General features: G+C 41.7%; 1 protein-coding gene across 1 annotated transcript in view; it reads right to left on the reverse strand.

The window, feature by feature from the left end:
* Positions 1 to 22465, reverse strand: part of NFKB1 (nuclear factor kappa B subunit 1) — an 85211-nt gene that overhangs the window by 32728 nt on the left and 30018 nt on the right. The window contains exons 6-13 of the mRNA XM_060246992.1: positions 20789 to 20937; positions 18908 to 19071; positions 17424 to 17582; positions 15249 to 15353; positions 12708 to 12799; positions 11725 to 11863; positions 3565 to 3702; positions 729 to 818 (exon numbers count right to left, since the gene is read on the reverse strand). Of these exons, the coding sequence (XP_060102975.1) occupies positions 729 to 818; positions 3565 to 3702; positions 11725 to 11863; positions 12708 to 12799; positions 15249 to 15353; positions 17424 to 17582; positions 18908 to 19071; positions 20789 to 20937 (1036 nt within the window). The remainder of the gene's footprint in view (positions 1 to 728; positions 819 to 3564; positions 3703 to 11724; positions 11864 to 12707; positions 12800 to 15248; positions 15354 to 17423; positions 17583 to 18907; positions 19072 to 20788; positions 20938 to 22465) is intronic.

Here is a 22465-nt window from a genome sequence, read left to right on the forward strand (position 1 = left end):
CACTAGTGACATTTATCACCCCTGGAAGTTCATGCAACAACCATTTATACTATTCACATACTACTTAGTAGTAATTGTGCTGATCTTTCCAGCTTTGATTAAATGTTGACCCTTTCCAAACTGCCTTTATATTCCATTTCAGTAACTGGTTGCTAATGGATTTTTTCTGTCATTTCAGACACACCCATTTTCGTAATTTATTTACCCGTTTATACAAATCCGCTTGTGTCAGGTTAGCAGAGCTGCTTTTGAGGGAAACTGCTTTTTTCATTTTCAATTATTCTGTTGTGCTTCTGAATTGCTATGGTGTGCTGTTTAAAATGTCCACAACACTTTCTACAATGCTGCTTTTTTCCCTGCCCTTTTCTGCCTCACGATCTTTCTCAGACTTTTTTCTTAATGTTCTAAGGTGAGTGCTACAGCACTATAGCTTTGATAGCACTACAGAGTCAATGAATCTCAGTGGTGCCACTTAGCGCTATAGTGTTCACTTTAGAATGTTTTTTAAAAGTTCAATGAAGACTGCACTGCAAAAAACATTGGGGAAAAAAGCAGCACTATTTGAAATGACACAGTGCTTCAGAGACAACTCATTAATGGAAGGAAATTCACTGTATGAAACCCCTGTCCCTGTATCACTTTACTCAAAATTGGGCCAACAACGAATAACATCTAATTTAGAACAGTAATGTGAAAAAGGTTGTAATGTATGAAAAACTGATAATTACCATGTTTCATTCCAGCGCCGGCCTTGTTTGTGCTAGAATGGAAATGCATTCCTCCATAACCAGAATAACCATATGGTGTGTACCCATAACCTAAAAACCACCAAAGAGAATAAGTATGTCAGTCTTAGGTTTCTTAAATAAAAACAAATATCCAGTTATGGAACTGGTGAATACTAGCAGCTGCTTTGAGTCAGCATTCCATAAAAAAGCAAAATAATCCATCCCATCATATCTAAATGTAGGCATGTCCCCCTCCCGTTCATTGATCCTTGGGAGAGAAACAGGTAGGATAGCTACATGTCAGAAATATACTGACTGCCGTCCCTAGTGCTGAATGCATATAGACTACCACTGCTACCTACGTAGATGGAATATACAGATGTTTTCCTCCACTGGCATGTATGAATCCATCTCCTAGATCAGAGTCCCCAACTTTTTGAGCCTGCAGGCATATTTGGAATTCTGACATGGCAAAGTAGGTGCAGCAACAAAATGGCTGCTAAAGGCCTTACAGATCAGACAGACAGATCAGATTTTCCCTAAAGGTGACAACAGAAGCATATAATCTGGAGGATATAAAATGACTGCTGCAGGAGCCAGAGCCAGTCACAAAACCTCTGCCACCATTTAACTTCAGTAACACAGTGCAGATCTTTGTGTTGTGGTGGCAGCTGCTGCCAAAGCAATATTTTAAAAAATCTCCATAGCCAATCATACCTCCAGCAGTCGGTTAGAAACCTTGATAGGCAAAAGCCCTTCCTGGCCCCACCCGCTTCCTAAAAATGCTTAGCAGGCACCAGAAAAAAGTGCTGGTGAGCACCACAGTGCCCACGGGCACCATTTGGGGGATCCCCTTCCTAGATCATAGCCACTCAAAGCCAAATGATACACGCAGATATATGGAAAGAGTTCTGAGAATTAAACACATTGCGAGTGGAAGATTACCTGTTTAAATGCTAAATCATATAGAAAATTACCTTTGTAGAAAAGTACACACAGGAAAAGACTAGGTTAGAATCCTCTCCATTACATGCTCATTTTCTAGGGACAGGGAGATTTTAATTTGGGAATATGTTCAACCATGCAGTCAATTATCTATGGCCATAAAGGGTAGTGTTTCAGCGACTGTTACTGGGTTAACTGAGAACAAGTAAACAAACAGCTTTAAATTAAAGTTGCTTTGATTATCCACACTTCCTTTAATCAATGGAATCTTCACATTTTTAAAAAATGAATTAGGTACTTTCAAATCCAATAGAATCAGATTACGGATACCAGGAATTACTTTACAGTCTCTCTAACATAAAAAGGGAATATATAAATCTATTTCTGATTGGTAAACCAATGACTGTGCAGAGGCTTCTATGTTCTTTTCATGTTATACTAAATTAGAAGCAATTCCAGTTAAATCAACAGTTATTAGTGTACACATTAAACAGGAAGGCTGTAAGAAATTCACATAAGTTTTCTGCTATTCTCTCAGTCTGGTCTAGATATAAATTAACAGATGGCATTATTTGTTTTTAAAAAGTTCCTAGTTTTTCTGACACCCTGAAGTATGACCATGAAATAGGACCCAGGATGAGCCTGTGTACATGAAGCATCAGGGCCATTTCAGGATAGAACAGCAGCACTGAGGGGAGGGGGGAGAGTGGGAGGCTGAAATTGCCATACTTCATTATTCTTACAGCTCCCGAGTTTTGTCACAAGGACTTTTGTTCAAATGGGCCATGTGAGTTTCTTTCTGGGAACTCAATTCTCAGGCACACTATTAGGACTGAGATTGTGATGTGCAACAAGAGAAAGCTTCAGTCTCTCCCCGCTCCTCCATATGCCTTGATCTGAAATGGCTCAGTTAGGTCCCATCTGTGGCCATCAGCATATGTAAGCTCACCCAGTGGTGTAAACAGCAGCTACCCAGGCTCATTTCAAGTCAGGAAAACAGTGTAAGCAGGTGAAAACTGAATCTCTGCTCACACACTACAGTCCTGATCTCAACTGGGCCTGCCTTGTGTGCACCTGAGAATTGAGTTCCCAGCATGAGACCTGAATGGCATGTTTAACTGAAATTCTTGACAAAGATCTCATGAGGTTGCAATGACAATGTAATGAATAATTATGCCCAGGGTTTATGTATATAAGAGCAAATTTGACTCTCACTGACAGGAAGTTAGCTGACCATTCCCACCCCAAACACACCAGAAAGAGAAAAAACTACATTTGGATAACAGCTCTGACAAGAGAAATCGCTTTTCTTCAGCCCTAATATCAGATGGTCCAGCCATCAGCTCACAGGGGAAAGGGATAAAATGGGTCTCCACAAACTGTGCATCCACAGATCCTTGTTACACAGAATCATAGAGTTGGAGGGGACCTCCAGGGTCATCTAGTCCAACCCCCATAAAACAAACCCTTCATTCATATGTACACCATACACCAAAATACTGAGAAGGGTTTTTATTGCTCTTGCTGAAACAAAATTTACTAATCTGGTTTGGGTGGCTGGGATCACATATACGCCAAAGTAAGGCATTGAAACAAAAAAGAGAGCAAATATAACTTACTTTTTATTTTTAATTATTAACAAAATTTTCATAATAATATTTGTTTTATTTTTAAAGTATTAATATAATTTTTGCCTAAAAATGACCCCAGCACCAGAGTAAACAAAAAAATATAAATGGTGTTGGGACAGGAAAAACCACACGAAAAACCGCTGACCTCATCACAGTTGAGGAATGCACTGAGTATGGAGTTCTAGAAGACTGAAAACAAAATTTTAGAATTTCCAAAATATATTATCTCACTGATCACATTAGATGTAATTTGTCTTTACCTGATCCAGCCCCTCCACCACCACCATTTCCTCCTCCTCCATACATTCCACCTCCTCCAGCACCTGGTCCACTTCCACCGTAATTATCAGAAAAGTTAGGCATGAGTTTTTGTCGTTTTCTCTGCACTTCTTCCTTATCTGCATTTTTGACCAAAGAGAGAGAGAGAGGGAGGTTCAAAACAAAGAAAGCTAGTCAATTCTATTTCCAAGGCCATTGTTCTAACAAAAAAGAGGATAGAATCCTGTCCCACTATAACTTACACATTGAGCATTTGGATTTTGTCACCTTTAGCGAAATTGAACTAAAGAAGACATCTACGCCTCACTTTTACTAAACATACCCAGCCGTCTAGATGAGGGAAATCTTTAAAAGCAGTAGGGCTTTTGGAGCCACCTTTCCAAAACCAGCCTCTCCCCTGAGCTTTAAGGCAAGCAACTCCAGATGACTCAAGGAATTTCTGGCAAAGTCCCTGCAGAACAGCAGTGGGGGGAGGGATACATCAGAGAAGCCCCAGAGTGCTTGTAGTACTGCTGCCATGTGTTTCAGGGAACCTTCAGACCCCTAGTACAGAATAGGAAATGAAAGCACGAGTAGGTGGGAGCAAGTTCTCTAGAAGTCTGTGGGACTCATTTCTAGGCAATGTACATCATGTGGTGTCAGTTCTGAAATCTTATGCTTCATCCTCTCCCCTCCTCCCAAGAAAAAAAAGGCAGGGGCTTTTTTGCAGGATTACAGAACGTGAAAAAAGCAAAACAGAATATAAAGGGCAAAACAGAATATTAAAGGCTGGAGACAGTTATTGGATGCAATAGGACAGGCAGTAAAGAACAAACACTCTGTACAGACTTTATTTTCTCCCAGGAGGCCTTTTACTTACTTTGAGTACCTCTGAGTAATCATAGGCAAATAAGGTGCCTAACTGTAGCTGGGCTTGTACATCATAAATGAGACATAAGGTTAGTCAAGCAATTTATTTTATTACCTAGATGAGGCAAACCCCAGACAAATTAAAAATCAGTCTATCATAGATTAAGCCATCCTTCCTCCAATGAGCTGGGGTGTGGGCTTTTTTTGTAGCAGGAACTCCTTTGCATACTAGATGACACACCCCGTGATGTAGCCAATCTTCCAACAGTTTACAGTAGGCCCTGTAAGAAGAGCCCTGCAAGCTCTTGGAGGATTGGCTAAATGATGGGGGTGTGGTCTAATATGCAAAGGAGCCAGTTTGGTTAAGTGTACAGACTCTTATCTGGGAAAACCAGGTTTGATTCCCCACTCCTCCACTTGCAGCTGCTGGAATGGCCTTAGGTTAGTCATTGTTCTCACAGAGGTTGTCCTTGAAAGGGGAGCTGCTGTGAGAGCCCTCTCAGCCCCACCCACCTCACAGGGTGTCTGTTGTGGGGGGAGAAGATACAGGAGATTGTAAGCCGCTCTGAGTCTCTAAATCTGCAGTTTTCGTCTTCTTCTTTTCTTTTTATTTATTTTTATTTATTTATTTAGGATTTATATCCCGCCCTTCCCACAAGTGGCTCAGGGCGGCTTCCAAAAATTGGTCAACATAAAATTAAACACTTTTAAATATACAGGCAATTAAATATTTAAAACAGTTAAAACTTTAAAACCAATAAACATTCCAGTTACATATAAAACAGACGTCTGGTAAGCTACATTGAGTTCTCATCTTAGCTAGGTGTAGGCTAACAGGAAGAGGGTCGTCTTACAGGCCCTGTGGAACTGAACAAGGTCCCGCAGGGCCCTCACCTCCTCCGGCAGCTGGTTCCACCATGTAGGGGCCATAACGGAGAAGGCCCTTTCTCTGGTGGATTTCAAGTGGGCTTCTTTTGGCCCAGGGATAGTGAGGAGGTTTTGTGCTCCCGACCTCAGTGCTCTCTGGGGAACATGTGGGGAGAGACGGTCCTTCAGGTAGGCAGGTCCCAGGCCATATAGGGCTTTAAAGGTAATAACCAGCACCTTGTACCAGACTCGGTATATCACTGGAAGCCAGTGCAGAGTCCGAAGACCAGGCCGAATGTGTCCCCACTTTGGAAGACCCAATAACAGCCGGGCCGCGGCATTCTGCACCAGCTGTAATTTCCGAGTTCGGGACAGGGGCAGCCCCATGTAGAGGGCATTGCAGTAGTCCAACCTCGAGGTGACCGTAGCATGGATCACTGTTGCTAGGTCGTCGCGCTCCAGGAATGGGGCCAGCTGCCTTGCCCACCTAAGATGAAAGAACGCGGACTTGGCAGCTGCTGCTATCTGAGCCTCCATCTTTAGGGAAGGCTCCAATAGCACCCCCAAGCTCCTGACCCTGTCCACCGCTATCAGCGGCGCACCATCAAAAACTGGTAGGGGGATTCCCCCCCCCCCGGGCTGTGGCGACCCAAGCAAAGGACCTCTGTCTTCGCTGGATTTAGCTTCAGCCCACTCAGTCTGAGCCACTCAGCCACGGCCTGTAGTGCCGTTCAAGATTTTCCGGGGCGCAGACCGGCCGGCCATCCATCAGTAGATAGAGCTGGGTGTCATCAGCATACTGGTGACACCCTAGCCCGTACCTTCAGGCAATCTGGGCAAGAGGCCGCATGTAGGTGTTAAATAACATCGGGGAGAGAACCGCCCCTTGGGGCACACCACAATCGAGTGTGCACCTCCGGGATAGTTCCCCCCCAATTGTGACCCTTTGTCCCCGACCTTCCACGAAAGAGGAAAGCCACTGTAAGGCCAACCCCTGAATCCCTGCGTCGGCGAGGCGGCACGTCAGTAGCCGATGGTCGACCGTGTCAAACGCAGCCGACAGGTCTAACAGCATCAGCACCGCCGAGCTACCCCGATCCAGATGCCGTTGAAGGTCATCCACTAGGGCGACCAACATCTCCTCTTCCATTTTGCCCCAACAAACAACACTGTGAGTTAAGTTAGGATGAGAGAAAGTGACCCCATGTTTTCCACTCACTCTTTCCGGCCCCTTTCTCATCCCCATTTCCCACCCCATCAAAGATCACAGTCTCTCTCTCCTCATGGCTGTTGCTTTCCCAAGATGCAGCCGCACTGGAGCTGCCTAGGCCCAAGCTCTACTACCTTGATTATTAGGCAACACCATACTACCAACCGTGATATTACAAGATTTCTTGAGATCTCACTCAGCACTCTTCACTGGGGTGTATTAAACCTCCCCAATTATTTTTATTAGGTTTTTGAATGTTTCTGCAAATGTAGTGTGGTTCCTTTAGATTTGCAGAAAAACCCCCCCATATGGTTATGTTCAGAACTGACAGACTAATTACAGGGTCTAGCTATAGAATGAGAGCACCATCTCTCTGGTAGGCCGTTTATACCTATCCAGAAGATGAAAGAGGGCCTTTCAACTACCAGCAAAACTCTTTGCTAAGAAAGATTTCCAGGTTTGTAGAGAAGAGTGACACACCATGAAAGGAAATTCCTTATTTCACCTATAAGTAAACAGTTTTCTGACAAACAAAAGAGATGCTTTTGTGACCTAGCTTCAAAATGTGGTTTTGAAACAATATGACTAAACTTAGAATAGCAATTAAAGAATGAAAAACCAAACCAAACATTTCTATAGTTAAAGTTCATTATCTGTAACTGCATGCAAAGTGATGCTTCTTTAGAGGAACTGTGACACACAGAAGGTCTCCGGCTTTCTCTGACTGACCTAAAGCCATATCCAGAACTACCGCGTTTACCTGACTTACGTATATGTTTGGATATACCAAGATACAAGAATCCTATTAAAAAATACATATATCCAACCCTGGAAATATCCCTTTGATATAGTATGGTGTAATTAACAGACTACTGCCAGGATATATGTAGGAATTGAAACAGCTATGTCCCAGAAGTAGATCTCGTGGGCATTCCCCTCCCCCAATAATACACATACATGCTTAGCCAGCACCAGGATAGATCTGGAGGTGTTGAGGGAGTTTTTTAAAAAAAAGTTTATCTAAAGTTCAAGCACACACCACAAAATTTTCTGAATCCTAAAAAAAAAGAAAGTACCACCCAGAGTTCATCAACCCAACACCAGACCTGGAAATTCCCTTGTACACATCACTTCCTGAAAGTGACGTGAACAAGAAATCAACTGTGAGCTCAATTCTTCCCTAACTTATCCATCTTATCTACATATTGTTGCTTGTTACACGCTAAATTTTCAACCCTTTTAAACATAATATATTTCAGGCATGTAACTTCTCCTGAGACCAGCTTGGTTATCTCCGTTTTTGAAACGACAGAATCCAAGACAGCCAGTATAGTACAAAGCAGGGGTGGCCAAACGGCAGCTCAGGAGTCACATGTGGCTCTTTCACACATATTGTGTGGCTCTCGAAGCCCCCACCACTCCATCAGCTGGCTAGGAGAAGGCATGTCTCTGTTTAAATCACTTCTCCAAGCCAAGTCAGCTGGCAACTTGGAGAATGCATTTAAAGTTGCGTTCTTTTCACCTTTCTCTCCACCCATCTATTTGCCTGTCTGTCTGTCTGCCTTCCTTGTCTTGTGGCTCTCAAACATCTGACGTGCATGTCTTGCGGTTTGCGAACATCTGATGTTTATTCTGTGTGGCTCTTATATAACACAAGTTTGGCTACCCCTGGTATAAAGTGTTGGACTAGTATCTGGGACACTCAGGTCTGAATCCCCACTCATGCCATGGAAGGTCACTGTGTGACCTTGGGCCAGTCATATTCTCACAGCCTAACCTACCTTACAGACTTGTAGTAGGGACAACAATGAAGGAGAATAACGTAAGCTGCTTGGGGTCCCCATTGAGGAGAAAATATTAAAATAAAATAAATAATTAAAAATGAATATGCTGGGCTTGCTGCTATGGAAATTTAAACCACTGTGAGGCTTCTGGTATGCCTCCTTCCAGTTAGCCACATCTGGAAATATACATTTGTTGGTATCACAATGTCTCTTTTAATTTGTGTGATGCTACCACCAGGAATTTAATCCCAAACACTTTATTTAATGTTCCCCACTGAATCGTGCTCAAGCTCTAAGTCCTTTTTGTTGGACTATGTGGCCCTGAGGATGAGGCTCTTATGTTATTAAAATGATAGGGCTCCAGGATAATACAAAACAAAACTTTATTTGTATGATAAACATAATGGTTTCAAGATGTTTAGAGCTTAATTCTTCAATGAATAAGAATAACTTCTGACTGAGGTGTCACTCTTTCACTTCACACATTCCTCACTCTCAAATCCTACTTTCTCTTCCTAACTCAACTTCTGTCTCTTACACTCTTATAGTCTTACAATATTAGGTTTTGGCTCTCTATCTAGCCCCTAATACGTCCTCTAAGTAGTTATACTTTTCTTCTATAGAAGTGTAATGCTTTTCACAGCACTATATGGGATTCTAATCAGAAGACTGCTTCTCAGATTCAACTGCTGACTTACCATAACTGACTGTTAACGACCGTCACTCTGCTGAGAGTTCACTGCTAACCTCTTTCTCTCTCTCTCTCTCTCTCTCACACACACACACACACACACACACACACACACTTCCTACCTCTGCCCACATACTCTCAGTCACTAACCAATCACCTCACTCACTCATTCCCCCTCTTTCACCACCACCCTCTTTCTCTACTGCAACTTACCAACAATTAAAGGAACACACATATCTAAATTCAAATCATTACAGTCAGGTCTGATCATTCAATCACATTTTATACAGATTCAACAAGTTACCTAGTTACTGAAGAGGTCTCTTGCTGCATCCTTGTATAACTCACTGCTCTGGGCATACTATCTCCAATCAAAACAGGAACTACTCACACAGAGATGCAGCATCAAATGGCTTCCTCTGTAGGTAATTCTGCTATGTTGTGATAGGGCAGAAGGACATGCCTGTCCCCTTCTCATTTAAGTTTCAATAGAGACAAAGCAGGAAAGAAAGCTAGTGCAGCACTGAACAAGGCCTGTGCAATTTCATGTCATTGTCCATGCTGGCAGAGAGACATGAAGTTGTCTGGGCCAGGGGTGGGGACCAGTTATCTCACGAGTGAAGGTGTAAGGACTCCTGCTGAACTAAGGGTAAGGCTCTGGGATTGTCACAAGGAAGGTGCAGTGATGGGACATCGAAGAAGGAGAAGCATCCAGGGGAAGAATAAAAAAGGGAAGGGGAAGCAAGGCAGGAGGCAGCTGGAGGAAGGGAGCAGAAAGGAGACAGTGATTATAAAGGAGCAAAGGATAAGGGACTGGGAAAGAGAGGGAGAAAGAAAAGGGGGCTAAGTCTGAGAGAAAAGGTAGGGAAAAGGATAAGAAAAGGGAGAATAGAAAGGACCAGCTCAGGGACCAAGGGGAAAAGCCTGGCTAAAGGTAACCTGGCACTTATACTGTTCTGTAACAAACCCCAAAGCCACAATAAAGCAATAAAGAACTGCAGCTGTGCACAATCATAGATCTGATCTAAGCCTTCTCACATTCAGTAGAAGTATGTTCTAATCTTTACATTTTCAGAAACATGCTACTAACTTATAAATTACTCCCCCTCCCCACATACACAAAACAGCCCCACAAATTCTGTTAAGGCACAAACTGGACTAGAATTTCACAAGAAATGGTGCACACAACTTGTTTCGCAAGCCATTGTCCTTGGTAGAATATTGTCAGTCTAGATGCATTGCCAGAGGTCAGAGAACCAAGAAAACAGAATACATGGCAGGTTGCAGTCAAGAGCAAATAGGCTTAAGTGTCAAGCAGAAGATTTAAAATGTTGTTTCTTTATTGATAATAAAACTGGGTGGACAAGGTCTCAACAAAGTCTTGTTCAGGGACAATTCTCAGATGGCAAACAAAAAGATCTGGCTTTATAAAGATCTCTCCATTTGGATGTAAACAACAGCTATATCTCTTTGTTGCTCTGACCAAATGTCAGCATTCTTTGGGTACCATGGACCATGCTATCTTATTGAAACACTTGGTGGTAGAAGTTCAGATCAAGGGATGGATTTTGGATTGGTTTAAATCATTCCATACTGTTCAAACTCTGACTGATTCGCATGAGGCTTGTTCTGGGTGGAGAGCCCTTTTGCTCCTGGGGCTTCTCTCTGTTTTCGCACAAGTTGCCCCAGAGCTGTGAGTTGGCGCGGTGCTATTCTGCAGCAAGCAGGATCCTCTTCCAAGTGGTTTCTGCTTGCTGTGGGAGAATGGCTCACCAACTCGCAGCTCCAGGGCAACTTGTGTGAAAATGGAGAGAAGCCCCGGGAGCAAAAGGGCTCTCCATTCGGAACAAACCCTAGAGTGAAATCGGTCTCAATGTAGAGGCCTTAGGATAAATCGTTCCTGGGTTTCGAGTAGGCTATCATCAATATGCTGGTGACACCCAGATTGATATTTCTTTATCCAAATCCCAGGTTACACCATAGTCCTGAATCAGAGCCTTATGGCTGTGGTTTAACGGCTATAAGTGAACGAGTTGAAGCTGAATCTTTACAAGATAGAGGAAATCCCAGTTGGGAAACCTGAGATCTTGAAGGACACAGTGCTTCCCACCAGAATAGGTTCTGTTCTTTCTTACCACAACTGATTGAATAAATGTAATAATATTTCTATTCAGATCATGCATGTAGTGCTAAAGAAAGCTATTGTTGATTAAACATATTCACAGACAGTGTATTATCTGGAATCCCATTCTTAAAAAGTGTCTGAGACTGAAATTAAATATCACTCATTTATCCACTAAATTAAGCCTTTACGTATATTTATGTAAATTTGTGCACTAAACTTAGTCTTTATATAGAGCCCTAAAGCTCTGACCTGGATGGTTGAGGCTAGTCCAATCTCACCAAATCTCAGAAGATAAGCAGGGTCACCCAGGTTAGCAATTGGATGGGAGATTTCCAAAGAAGTCCATGGTCACTACACAGAGGCAGGCAATGGCAAACCACCTTTGTCCATCTCTTGACTTGAAAATCACACAGGGCTGCCATAAGTTGGCTGTGACTTGACAGCACTTTCTACTACCAACAGAGCCTTAACGAATGAGGTCTCTTCATAGCTCTGCTCGGTAGTACTTCTTTCTGCCCACACCTTGTCCTGCTGCTGGAATTCTTGACAGCTTCCTGTTGCTCAGAAAACAGTACCTATTCACTTAACACAAGGATAGCGTATGTTGCAAATTACCTTTGATTTCAGGATAGTACAGAAAAGGCTTTGGTTCACTTGTCTCCAGATCAGATTTCCTCCGTAGCTGGACAAAAACAGATGCTGGCTTTGTAATATTGACATCTCGGTACTTGGGTGTTTTGAATACTATTGCAAACTGCAAGAAAGCATAAAATAGGCAGGTAAGGGAGAATGTACTTCTTTATATATCCTGTCACATGTTTATCCTACCTTTCTTCTGAAGAGGTTGAAGCAGCATTTCTGTCTGTTAAATGTCTGTCACTATGTCTACCGTACTGAATGGCCCACCACCTAAGATTAATCCTGTGTCCTAAAATAAGCACTCCTATGGTCGAAATAAGGGCAGTGGAAACTAGAAATAGGACATTTCTGGGGTGGCATTTTGGCTATGGAATGCCCTTCCAAAGCTATTCTCCTGGCACCCAATCTTTTATATTTTAGGCAACCTATGAAAACATGGCTATCTGCCCAATCCTTTACATTTCATCTGGACTGCTCTCAGTCAAAATAATTTTATTGTGCTTTTGAGCTGCCTGCTGAAGTTGTTCCAATGTGCTTTTCTGTTTTCTTATTTTTACTTCTGTTATTGGTTTTACTTATTTATATTGGTTATTACCGATTCTATTTGTTCATATAAAACTACAATGTTATTGTAAGCTGTTTTGGGACTATCTTATGGAGAAGCAGCTTTAAATAAATGATTGAATGAGTTACCTCTTCCCTAAAGCAATGGAAGAGACTTCCTCTTACAGCTAAAGCAAGGTCTCTGATCAACCATTGTATAGTTGTTTATACATAATGGAAGGAAGGGCGTGGTGGTAGAAAATATTCTCCATTTCCTAACGTTACCCACATTTCTATTCTAGTAACCAGAGTAATGAAATTTACTGTTATCAGACTGCAAATTGGCTTGGCCAATAGCAGAAGTTAAAATTTGTGGCTGCATATTATCACTAGCATCAACTGTCATTGTCACATACCTGTCTGTGTACATCAGTAGGGGAAAAATCTCCAAACCCTTCCCAGACACCACCATTTTCGTCTTCTTCATAAAAACGGATCTGAATATCATCTGCATTGATGAGAAAATGTAACAATGGCTTAAAGATTCACTTTACAGCGGTGCATGGAATGGTCAGCTTGTCAGACTAGAATCTGGAAGACTAGATTCAAATCCTCACTCTGTCATGAAATCCCACTGAGTGGCCAGTCACAGACCCTCAGTGCAATCTACTTCACAGGGTCGTTGTGAGATAAACTAGAGGAGAGAAAAACAACGTAAGCTGCTTCATGTCCCCACTGGGGAGAAAGCCAGGGTACAAATGAAGTTAGTTAATTAATTAATTCCTGTCTTTATTTGCTTAAAAATTATATTGCATTTATTTATTTACTTTATTAGACTTTTAGTCTGCTCTCCTCTGCACAGCAAGGTTCAGACTGGGTCACAACAGGTTAAAAACAATATAATTAATTAATTATTACAATAGATTTCCATCACAATAAAATCAAATCAGATGGCAGTAAAGACACAAATGACATAATTTGACCAGGTGAAGCTGTGCTATTGCGTGTTAGCGGAAGCCATGAACAAAAGAACTTAGGAAGACACAGTGCAGCTGATGCAATGATGGCAGAGAGAACAAAACACACACACACATTTTTGTTTGCCACGTTTGTCTGCAAATACCTCTACAACAAGTTCAGTCAAAATGAAGGTGAGTCTCTGCCATCGTGACTCAAATCATCTCATTATCTGCTTCATGTCTGCCAGCACTCTGATAAACCACAGAGAACTGAGAAGACCCCTGCCAATACAGAAGAGCTGAAAACACTATCTTCTGGTGGTCCCCAACCCCCAAAGTGTTCTTCTTGCCTCAACCCAGGCCAGAGCCTTCTTAGCTCCAGCACAAGCCTGGTAGAACATTCTGTCAGATGAGATCTGGGCCCTGAAGGATGTGATCCTGTCCCAGAGAGCCTGCACAAAAGAAATGTTTTGCCAGGCTTAATATGGTTGAGGCAGCAAAGTCCCCATCCACATTGGCCTCCCTGGTACTATTGCAGCAGTCTTTGCACTGAAATTTTATTTTCTGTTGCATCACTACATTGTATTGGAACATTTGGTTGCATTCCTGTGCAAGCATAGCTGGAAATGAATTCTATTATAGTGAGTTGACTTGAAGAATGGCCTGCTAGGTAATATAATCTAGAAAACCTGTACTCCACTTTATCTAGACTGGGATCATCTTCTCCACTTTAAAAAAGAAATTGGTCAGAGTAAGAGATGTTCTTCCTTGCTCTCCATTCCTTAGGGACTTGCATGTCTTTTCTACCCACTCATACAGAAACCCCATGTATACTAAAGAATGCCATTAGAGTTCTGGACTAGAGTTACATTCTGTAAGGTTACATTCTATAAGACAGCATTGCATAGACTTCATGTTTGGTTTTGATAGCAAATGAATATTATCTTTTGTCCTGTAACCTGCTAGACGATATACCCTATTAATTTCTTACAAATATCCTATTAATTTCTTTCAGTTCTTAAGGACCAAGAGATTTCATAGAATGATGTCAAGGAAAAACCATATTAAAGGGAAAACCCCACTTTGGGGTTTCCATTTAGTAAGACTTTTTTTTTAAAGCAGTGACATATACTTCTCACTTCCCTTTCTTAAATCAGGAAGGACTTTCTCAGACATCAGAAGAGTTATGAACAGAATCTCAAAACAAGAGCGTAAACCGTCCTATTAATATCCCTTTGCTGCAACATGGTTTAGCAGAAACAAAAAGGACTGTTTGTGAATTTCTTTTTATAGGTTGCCCTTCTGCCATACAGTTGGGAAAACAGTTTACAAATAGTATTTTAAAAAAAAACAAAACACAGATGCTCACACACTCCTTGTGTAAGCATGATGAAACTCCATGGCACAAACATAAAAAACATTCTCAACCAAACTTTTTTTAAAAAATCAAATAAAAATATTTATTTTGCACAACATCTATTTTACTTAGACAGCAATGTCTCCAAAATAAATCGCATAAATCAACAAGATAAATCAACAACAACAACAAAAACAAACATACAATGCACAGCAGCTAGTTTTGCTGATTTACAGTGCATTCTTAATAAGAGTTAGAAACCCTTCTAAGTCCAGTGAAGCGAATGGGCTTTAAAAGGGTGTAACTTTTAGGACTGCACTGTTCCTTACTTAAGCCCCAGCCAATCTTTTTTTTTTAGCAGAGAAAATCACCATGTATCTGAAACAGAATAGCCACGATACCCTGCAGAAAACAAAGCAAAGGAACTATTTCTATTACTATTCAATGAAAGATGCTCCAGTACTAAAAGGCAAGTCTGTAAGATTTGGCATGTCAAATCAAATCTACGCACTAGCATTTTAAACGTCCAGCATAAGGGAAAGCATCGCCTCCTTTCACTCCCCTCCTATACAAGCAAGTATCTGCAGAATGAAACATTAAGGCATGGCTACCCTACAGTTATGCTCAAATGAGATGCTCACCTTTCTGAACTTTGTCACAAAGAAGGTAAATCTCTTCTCCTCCAGTCACACAGCCAGCAGTCCGGTCCATCCGTACAATTTTTAAGTTGGATGCATTGGGGGCTTCTGTTAAATATAAGAAGCAAAAAGTGGTTGTTATGATTTAGGCAAAAAGAATCATACTCAAAGCACATTTGTATGCCATGGGCACAGGAAGTGGCACATTTTTTGCAGGTCCTGCCCTCATTGGCACCGTTTTTCCTTCTCCATCCCCTGTGGGTGCCATCTACCCTCTAATATTGAAGGACTTTTCCTGGCTTTTTTTTAAAAAAAATGTCTATTAGTTCTTATGAATTCCCAGGGTTTTGTTGTTGTTATTTTAAAAAGGAAGTTTCTAGCTCTTTTTGTTGCACAACATATATGCAGCAATTTTCTGTGTTGCTTTCTCACCAGGAGACAGCATTCACAGTGGCAATGAAAGCTATATGGAGAATTGTTGTCATCCAATAGCAGTCCCCAAAATATACAATAGCATATAAAATACAGATGCAATACAAGAAAAACCCAACATAACTATATTTAGCTTCATAGTTAACCAGGTACCAGTCTAGTCCTCACCAATAGGGGAATGAGAAGATTGTGTGCACAATCAAGAGATCACAGGTGAGTGATCCTGGCTGGAGTGACAGGCTGACTCTAGCCACTGCAGAAAAGAGCACAATTATTGTGAATTGTACTCTGTACATGCTCTGTGAAAGTGCCCTGTGTTTTATCAATATGTTTTAATGATGTGTTTAATTTAGACCAATTTCACACTCACCCTTACGCCACTCTCACATCCGTCTTCTCAGTGTGGCGTCCTCCTGATTTCCCACTATTTGCAGTTTTTGTGCAGCAAACAGAAACAGTTTCCATTTGCTGAGCGAAAACCACGATGTTTGCTGCAGCCCCGACGCAAATAGTGGGAAATTGGGAGGACGCCGCGCTGAGAAAACGGACGTGAGAGTGGCATAAGGTGAGTGCAAAATTGGCCATACTTTTATATTTGTATTGTTTTGATAGATTCTCCCTGACAAAGCTGCACACAAAACATATAGTGGTTATACAATCATTAAAGCCTCTTTGTACCATTTGTCTTCTCAGCTTCATTTTAACTCTAGACATTGCCACATGTCTAGAGAACATTTAAAAAGGTAAGACCAATCAGAACTTTGAAGAAGGTAAGAGTGATCAGGAGCAAAGTGGCCAATTATATCCAGAAGATCCCTGCACTATTAATCACTGTGATATTTAAGTAGCCTCAAAAATGTTGACCTCGTGTTTCTGCAGTGCCCAGCTGGAACTTCAAAATCCTCAGTGATGTCTCTGCCTTACGGAACAGCAGCTGCAGTGGATCAGACCAACCGTCCATCTAAGCTGCCATCCTGTTCCAGCAATAGCCAACTAGAGACAGAAGACCTGCAAACGGGTCACAGAGGTTAAAGCCTTCCTCTGTTGCAGCTCCATAGTACTACTATTCAGAGGGCTACTGTCTCAAACCACACAGGTTCCACTGAGTTGGCTTAGCTAATAACCACTAACTTGCCTGTCCTTCATGAATTTGTCTAATCCCCTTGTAAGAGCAACTAAAACCGTGGCCATCACAATATCCTGTGGTGGTGAATTCTGGAGGTTAATTATTCCTTTTCTAAACCATTACTATCTTTTGTCTGTCCGAATCTACTACCCATCAGCATTGTCTAGTGCCCATAACTTCTAGTATTAAGGGAGAAAGAGGAAAAAAGTTCTCTCGATCCACCTCCTCCCCACAGCTAATTTATAAACCTCAATCACACAAGCTGTTTTACTCAGTTATAGTTCAAAGCACAAAGCACAGAGGCATGGTGTCAATTTGCAGACAAGGAAGTTGTATTGATCTTCCCTCAGGACTTCTCTGAGATCTTTAGGGGGATTACAAACAAGAGCACAAAGGGAAAATAAAAAAGGGGCACCTATATGACAGAGCATGTAAAAAAAATCACATGGATACAACATTCTCATTGCTGGGAATCATACTTGTCAGATGTTTGTGATCCTTCTTGACTTTTTAGAGAATACAAGTAGGAAAGGGGCAAGCAAAGGCTTCTAACCTACTTTAATAAGTACATGGGAAACATCTGATTGTCAGACTGCTAAAAGGAAAAACAAAACACTCACTGCTGTCATATATAGGATCAGATAAGACAGGATGAAGTGTTCTTGTAAAGCTGCCAGTGCTATCAGGAAGGAAAGCTGTGAACATAAGCCGCACCACACTGAGGTCCATCTCTTTAGTCTGCTGAAGTGCTGCCTGGCGAATGATTTCTCTCTCTCTTTCTACAATAAGCAAAAAGGGCAGGTGAACTGAGAAAGCCTTCTATCAAGGTGGTAGTGGGTGCAAGAGGGTGACAGAGAGGCAGAAGAGGGATGAGCATCCATACATTTGCCCGTGAGAAAGAAAGAAGCAAAGACTTTGGACAAAGTAGAACAGTGATACATACAATACCAGCATATCTGAAGCCAAAAGCAACAGGGCAACATAACCCATGATAACAGTAAGGATGTCAGACTCCAGAGGAAACCTGGAGATCCACCAGAATTACAGCTTTTCTCCAGACTACAGAGATCAGTTCCCCTGGAGAAAATAGATACTTTGGATACTGTATGGCATTGGACCCCACTGAGGTCCTTGTCCTCCCCAGGCTCCATTCCCAAATCCCCAAGAGATTCCCAACCTGGATCTGGCAACCCTAGCCCTCATCCGACCTGGTGGCCAGGGGAGAATTGGCAACCTCAAATAACAGTAATGCTCCAAAGAGGCCTGACAAAAACATAGGAGGAAAGAGGTTCACATCACTTTAACATCTAAGTCAGAAGAACCATAGAGATGTCTTATTCAAAACTGTGGAAGCTTCCAAACAGTGGAAACAGACTTGTTAAACTGGAGAGTAAAGTGCATCACAACACAGAACACCTTTTTCCCCCTTTTCTATTGTACTTTATTTATGAGAAGGCTCATAAAAGATAGTCTCGTCCAGTCTAGGCACTTATAATGCTTAAGCATAGCCAGGTGCTCATAGCTCATGGCTACAGCCAGGAATTTGGAGGAGCCAGCACACAAATCCAAGAACACCCCAAGATGATATCAGCTGACATGATGCTACTTTGCTTATTGGTTTTGTATAGTTTCTTTCTTTCTTTTTTGATTCTAAGTGAATTTGAGTCCCTTTGGGGAGAAAAGCTTAAACAAATAAATAAATATCATTCCTCCCCATTAGCAGCAATCAGTGGTGCGAAGGAACAAGAAAAAGAAGGGAATTCTTACTTAGAAAAGAGTTATTTTAAATTAAAAGCTAATATTGAACAGAAAGCCCTGATCTGGATAGCCCAAGGTAGCCCAATCTTGTCAGATTTTGGAAGCTAAACAGGGTCAGCCCTGCTTAGTACTCAAATGGGAGATCACCAAGAAAGCCTAGGGTTGCTACACGAGTCAGGCAATGGCAAACTACCTCTGTTCGTCTCTTGCTTTGAAAACCTTCCAGGGTTGCCATAAATTGGCTGCGACTTGATGGCACTATCTACCACCATCGTGGAACAAAAACAATACATAATGCCTTCATGTGCTTGAGAGATTTTAAACTGTTAATTAAATTTTCACCCACCTGAGAGTTGCCTGTCCCCTCCACCTTCCACTTGTATATAGCTCAGTTCAGGGTGCACTAGAAGTCCCGGGTTGTAGCCTTTTTTACAGCAATCAGTCATGCGTGCTTCTAGTGTGTCACACACTCTCTTCTTTGTCACATGCAATATTCCCAAGTTTGGAAAGCTAGACAAAAATATATTATTTGCAAAAAAGAGGTCTGTGTAATTTCTTACGAGAATGCTATTTTTTTTTTTACATTATCAATCCCTGGTCAATGCAATTTAGAAACTGGGATTTTAAAATGTCTTCTGGCATACTCTCTCAATTTTGTGAACAGTAGGTATAGGTCTGTTAGACACTTAATAGCAACAGGAGATAAAACAAGATGCAAAGGCTGAAAGCAATGTGCACTCAAGAGGGGTGTTAATCCCAGTTACCATCAACAAGAGAAAGTAAGATACCTACGTTTCAAAGTGTCTCTTGCCTCCTTAGGGAAGAAATTCAGTTGTTTTAGAGCATTTGACAAAAAAAAATACTTAGTGGGAAACAAGATTAGAAGCAGAATCTCAGTATGGCAAATATTAAATTCTTGCAATCCAGTTGCTGGCATGTTGGGTCTTAACATCAAACGCAAGAGCCTGTCAGGCAATAAAATCAACCTTTGCCTCCGTCTCGTCATTCTTTTCAAGACTACTATGTATGTTCCAAAAAAACCTGGCTGCAAGACATCAAACCAGCACTTATTTGAAACTTGATCCTATCTTGGCACCAGTATTATATGTACTTATTTGAACAATAACTTTCAAAAGGGAAGAAGATTTATTCTGATTCAGTATTCCCTTTGTTGCTTCATACTGAGAATTTAAATAACACATAATGTTCCCTAATGTCTATGCCAACTCACATGGCAGTCCACCTGGATGGATTTTAATGTTCCTGCAGTAAAGTGACATCTTTTTGATCTAGAAGGGAGGGAGAGCAGATTCACTAGAATGATTTACAAGGTGAAGACAATCCAAAGCAGGGCTTCAGTGCCTGTCCCACCACCGTCTCCTCAAAACTGCTCCTGAATGTTGGCGGGGGGCTCAGACTCCTCCATAGTTGGGAGTAGAAAATCAGGGAAGCTCTGACTTATCAAAGCGCCTGGAAACATGTGACTGAATCCTCAGGTTCAAATTAGGTAATAATTTATTGGATAGCCTTGGGCAATTCATTGACTCTCAAGTTTCAATTCCCAAATTTAAAAATGTAAGATGTAAATGAGCTTCACAGAAGTGTAAAGAAAACTTTTAAAAGTTTGTTGTTTTTAAACTCTGTGCTTTTTAGTTATGCCTATTAAATACTTTTAGTGAAGTGAAAGACCAATTTCCCCAACTATCTCGTATAGTCTTGTTTTAGACATGGTTTAAGACTTGTTCAGAACTAATGAAGCACCCAATGAAATTTATAAAATTATTTCAGCTACTCCCTGTTAAACATTTTGTTACTTTGACATGATAAAAATAATCAACCCAAACGCAGTACACTAGCTAAATCACAGGAAATTAAGGGATGCTTCACATGTTGCAAGCTTGGGCTCCCAGATGTCCACTGTGAGCAGACTACTTTTTTTTGGGGGGGGGGGGGCGGGAGGGGGCTTAACTTGTATATGGAATTCCCATGTCTGAAAATTTTTGTCTTGCAGTCACGATAATGTACAAGATACACATGAAGCACCCCTAAATGAAAGAATGATGTTCCACCTAATACTTCCTCTTTATGATTTCTGACTCCTGCAACCACACTTTTTATACACTCTGATATTTATATGATACTTATTATTGCAGTCTTTAGACCAGCCATATACTTTATATCACAGCTGCATAGATATTTTATTCCACCAATATATTAACATACTTACCCTACGACAGTATCTTTTGGTCCTGCATTAACCGTGCATATTCCATTCTCACAGTGTTTCCCCACCAAGCTATGTGCATGCAGGTGGGGCTGTTTTCCATTTGTGACCAACTGAACAATTACCTTTGCAGGGCCGATGTAATTGCAGATCTGTTAGGAAGCATAACAGACACTTTCAGTATGAACCATCATTTGTCATGACCTTAATGTATGTTCCATTTCAAAGTGGTTAAGAATGAATTTAGATTTGACACATCAACTGCCTTAATACACAACAGGTTGGATCCAATCAGCTTTTCAGCTGGTGAAGAAGGATGGAGAGGATCTCTTTGAATACCCACAATGCTATGCTGGGAAAAACGGGACCCAAATGTGCAAAAGTCGTGTGGAGGTAACATTGAAGTAGCATTGCCAACCTCCTGGTGGTGGTTGGAGATCTCCTGGAATTACAAGTGATCTCCAGGCTACAGATCAATTTCCTTAGAGCAGGGGTGGGGAACCTCTGCCCCAAGGGCCATATACAGCCCTCGAGGTCACTTGGTGTGGCCTTCGGGGATTGCTGGACCGAACCGAGCCATGTGGCAGCCTCCCTGGGGCTTGGCTGGCCAGCGAGGATCATGGGGCCCAGCTGCTCTGTGCAGCAACTTCCTCAGGGCCCAGCAAGGATCACAGGGCCCAGATGTACTGTGCGGCAGCCTCCCTGGGGCCTGGCTGGCTGGTCAGAATTGCTGCAGGGCCTGGAAAAGTTACTGTCACAGTTCAGTTTGCACTTGATTATCCCAGATGGTGTGACTTAATATGCTAATATTAGGGGATGTGGTCTAATATGCTACTGAGTTCCTGCTGGGCTTTTTCTATGAAAAAGCCCTGGACTTATGCATTTGCCTAGGGCGGTGGGCCGTGTGTGTGTGTGGATTAGGCTCTCCCCACATGACTTCAAATAGAAAAACAATTATTTGCATTAATTTTGCTGACCTGAATCATTCTTCCTCGGTGGAGCACTGTTTTTTAAGTTGATAATTTTGTATGGTCTGCGAATGATGTTATAAATATCCATACGCCCCTTGGCAGAAATAAGGTTCCCCACTCCTGCCTTAGAGAAAATGGCTGCTTTGGAAGGTGGACTCTGTGGCATTATACCCTCTTGAGGGGTCCCTCCCCTCCCCATATCCCCCCCCCCCCCAGGATCCACATCTGAAATCTCCAGGAATTTCTCAACCCAGAGCAAGTAACCCTAAACAGAGGTCTAGCTGTGCCTGGAATTTTATCTCTCTAATCTACTCGTTTTTGGCTCAAGGATTTTCTTAATCCAAAATGTGTTTTGATTGCTCAGCATTCTCATCCAGGCAGAACAAAGAAACACTTAACCCCCAAATACTGTGGTGATTTTTTCAACACTGGCAACAATACAAAATGGTTTTGTTTCCCTAACCTGGTCATGAATTAATGGCAGGTAGGCAACATTTAACTGACACTTCATTCTGGAAAAAGCTTTGCTGTATAGACTAGAGGTGTACTGTCAGTTTGACTCAGAGAATTTTGAAATATCACTTCACTTTGAAATATCACACCCTGCAGCCTGAATACTTGCCTGCCTGTTTGTATATTTAGTTTTACTGCAAACATAGGATGCTTTTTTTCTGTTTACTTGTACAAACAGTAAAATCAAAACCCATAC

The sequence above is a fragment of the Heteronotia binoei genome, chromosome 9 (genome assembly GCF_032191835.1).
Source record: "Heteronotia binoei isolate CCM8104 ecotype False Entrance Well chromosome 9, APGP_CSIRO_Hbin_v1, whole genome shotgun sequence".
NCBI classification, from domain to species: domain Eukaryota; kingdom Metazoa; phylum Chordata; class Lepidosauria; order Squamata; family Gekkonidae; genus Heteronotia; species Heteronotia binoei.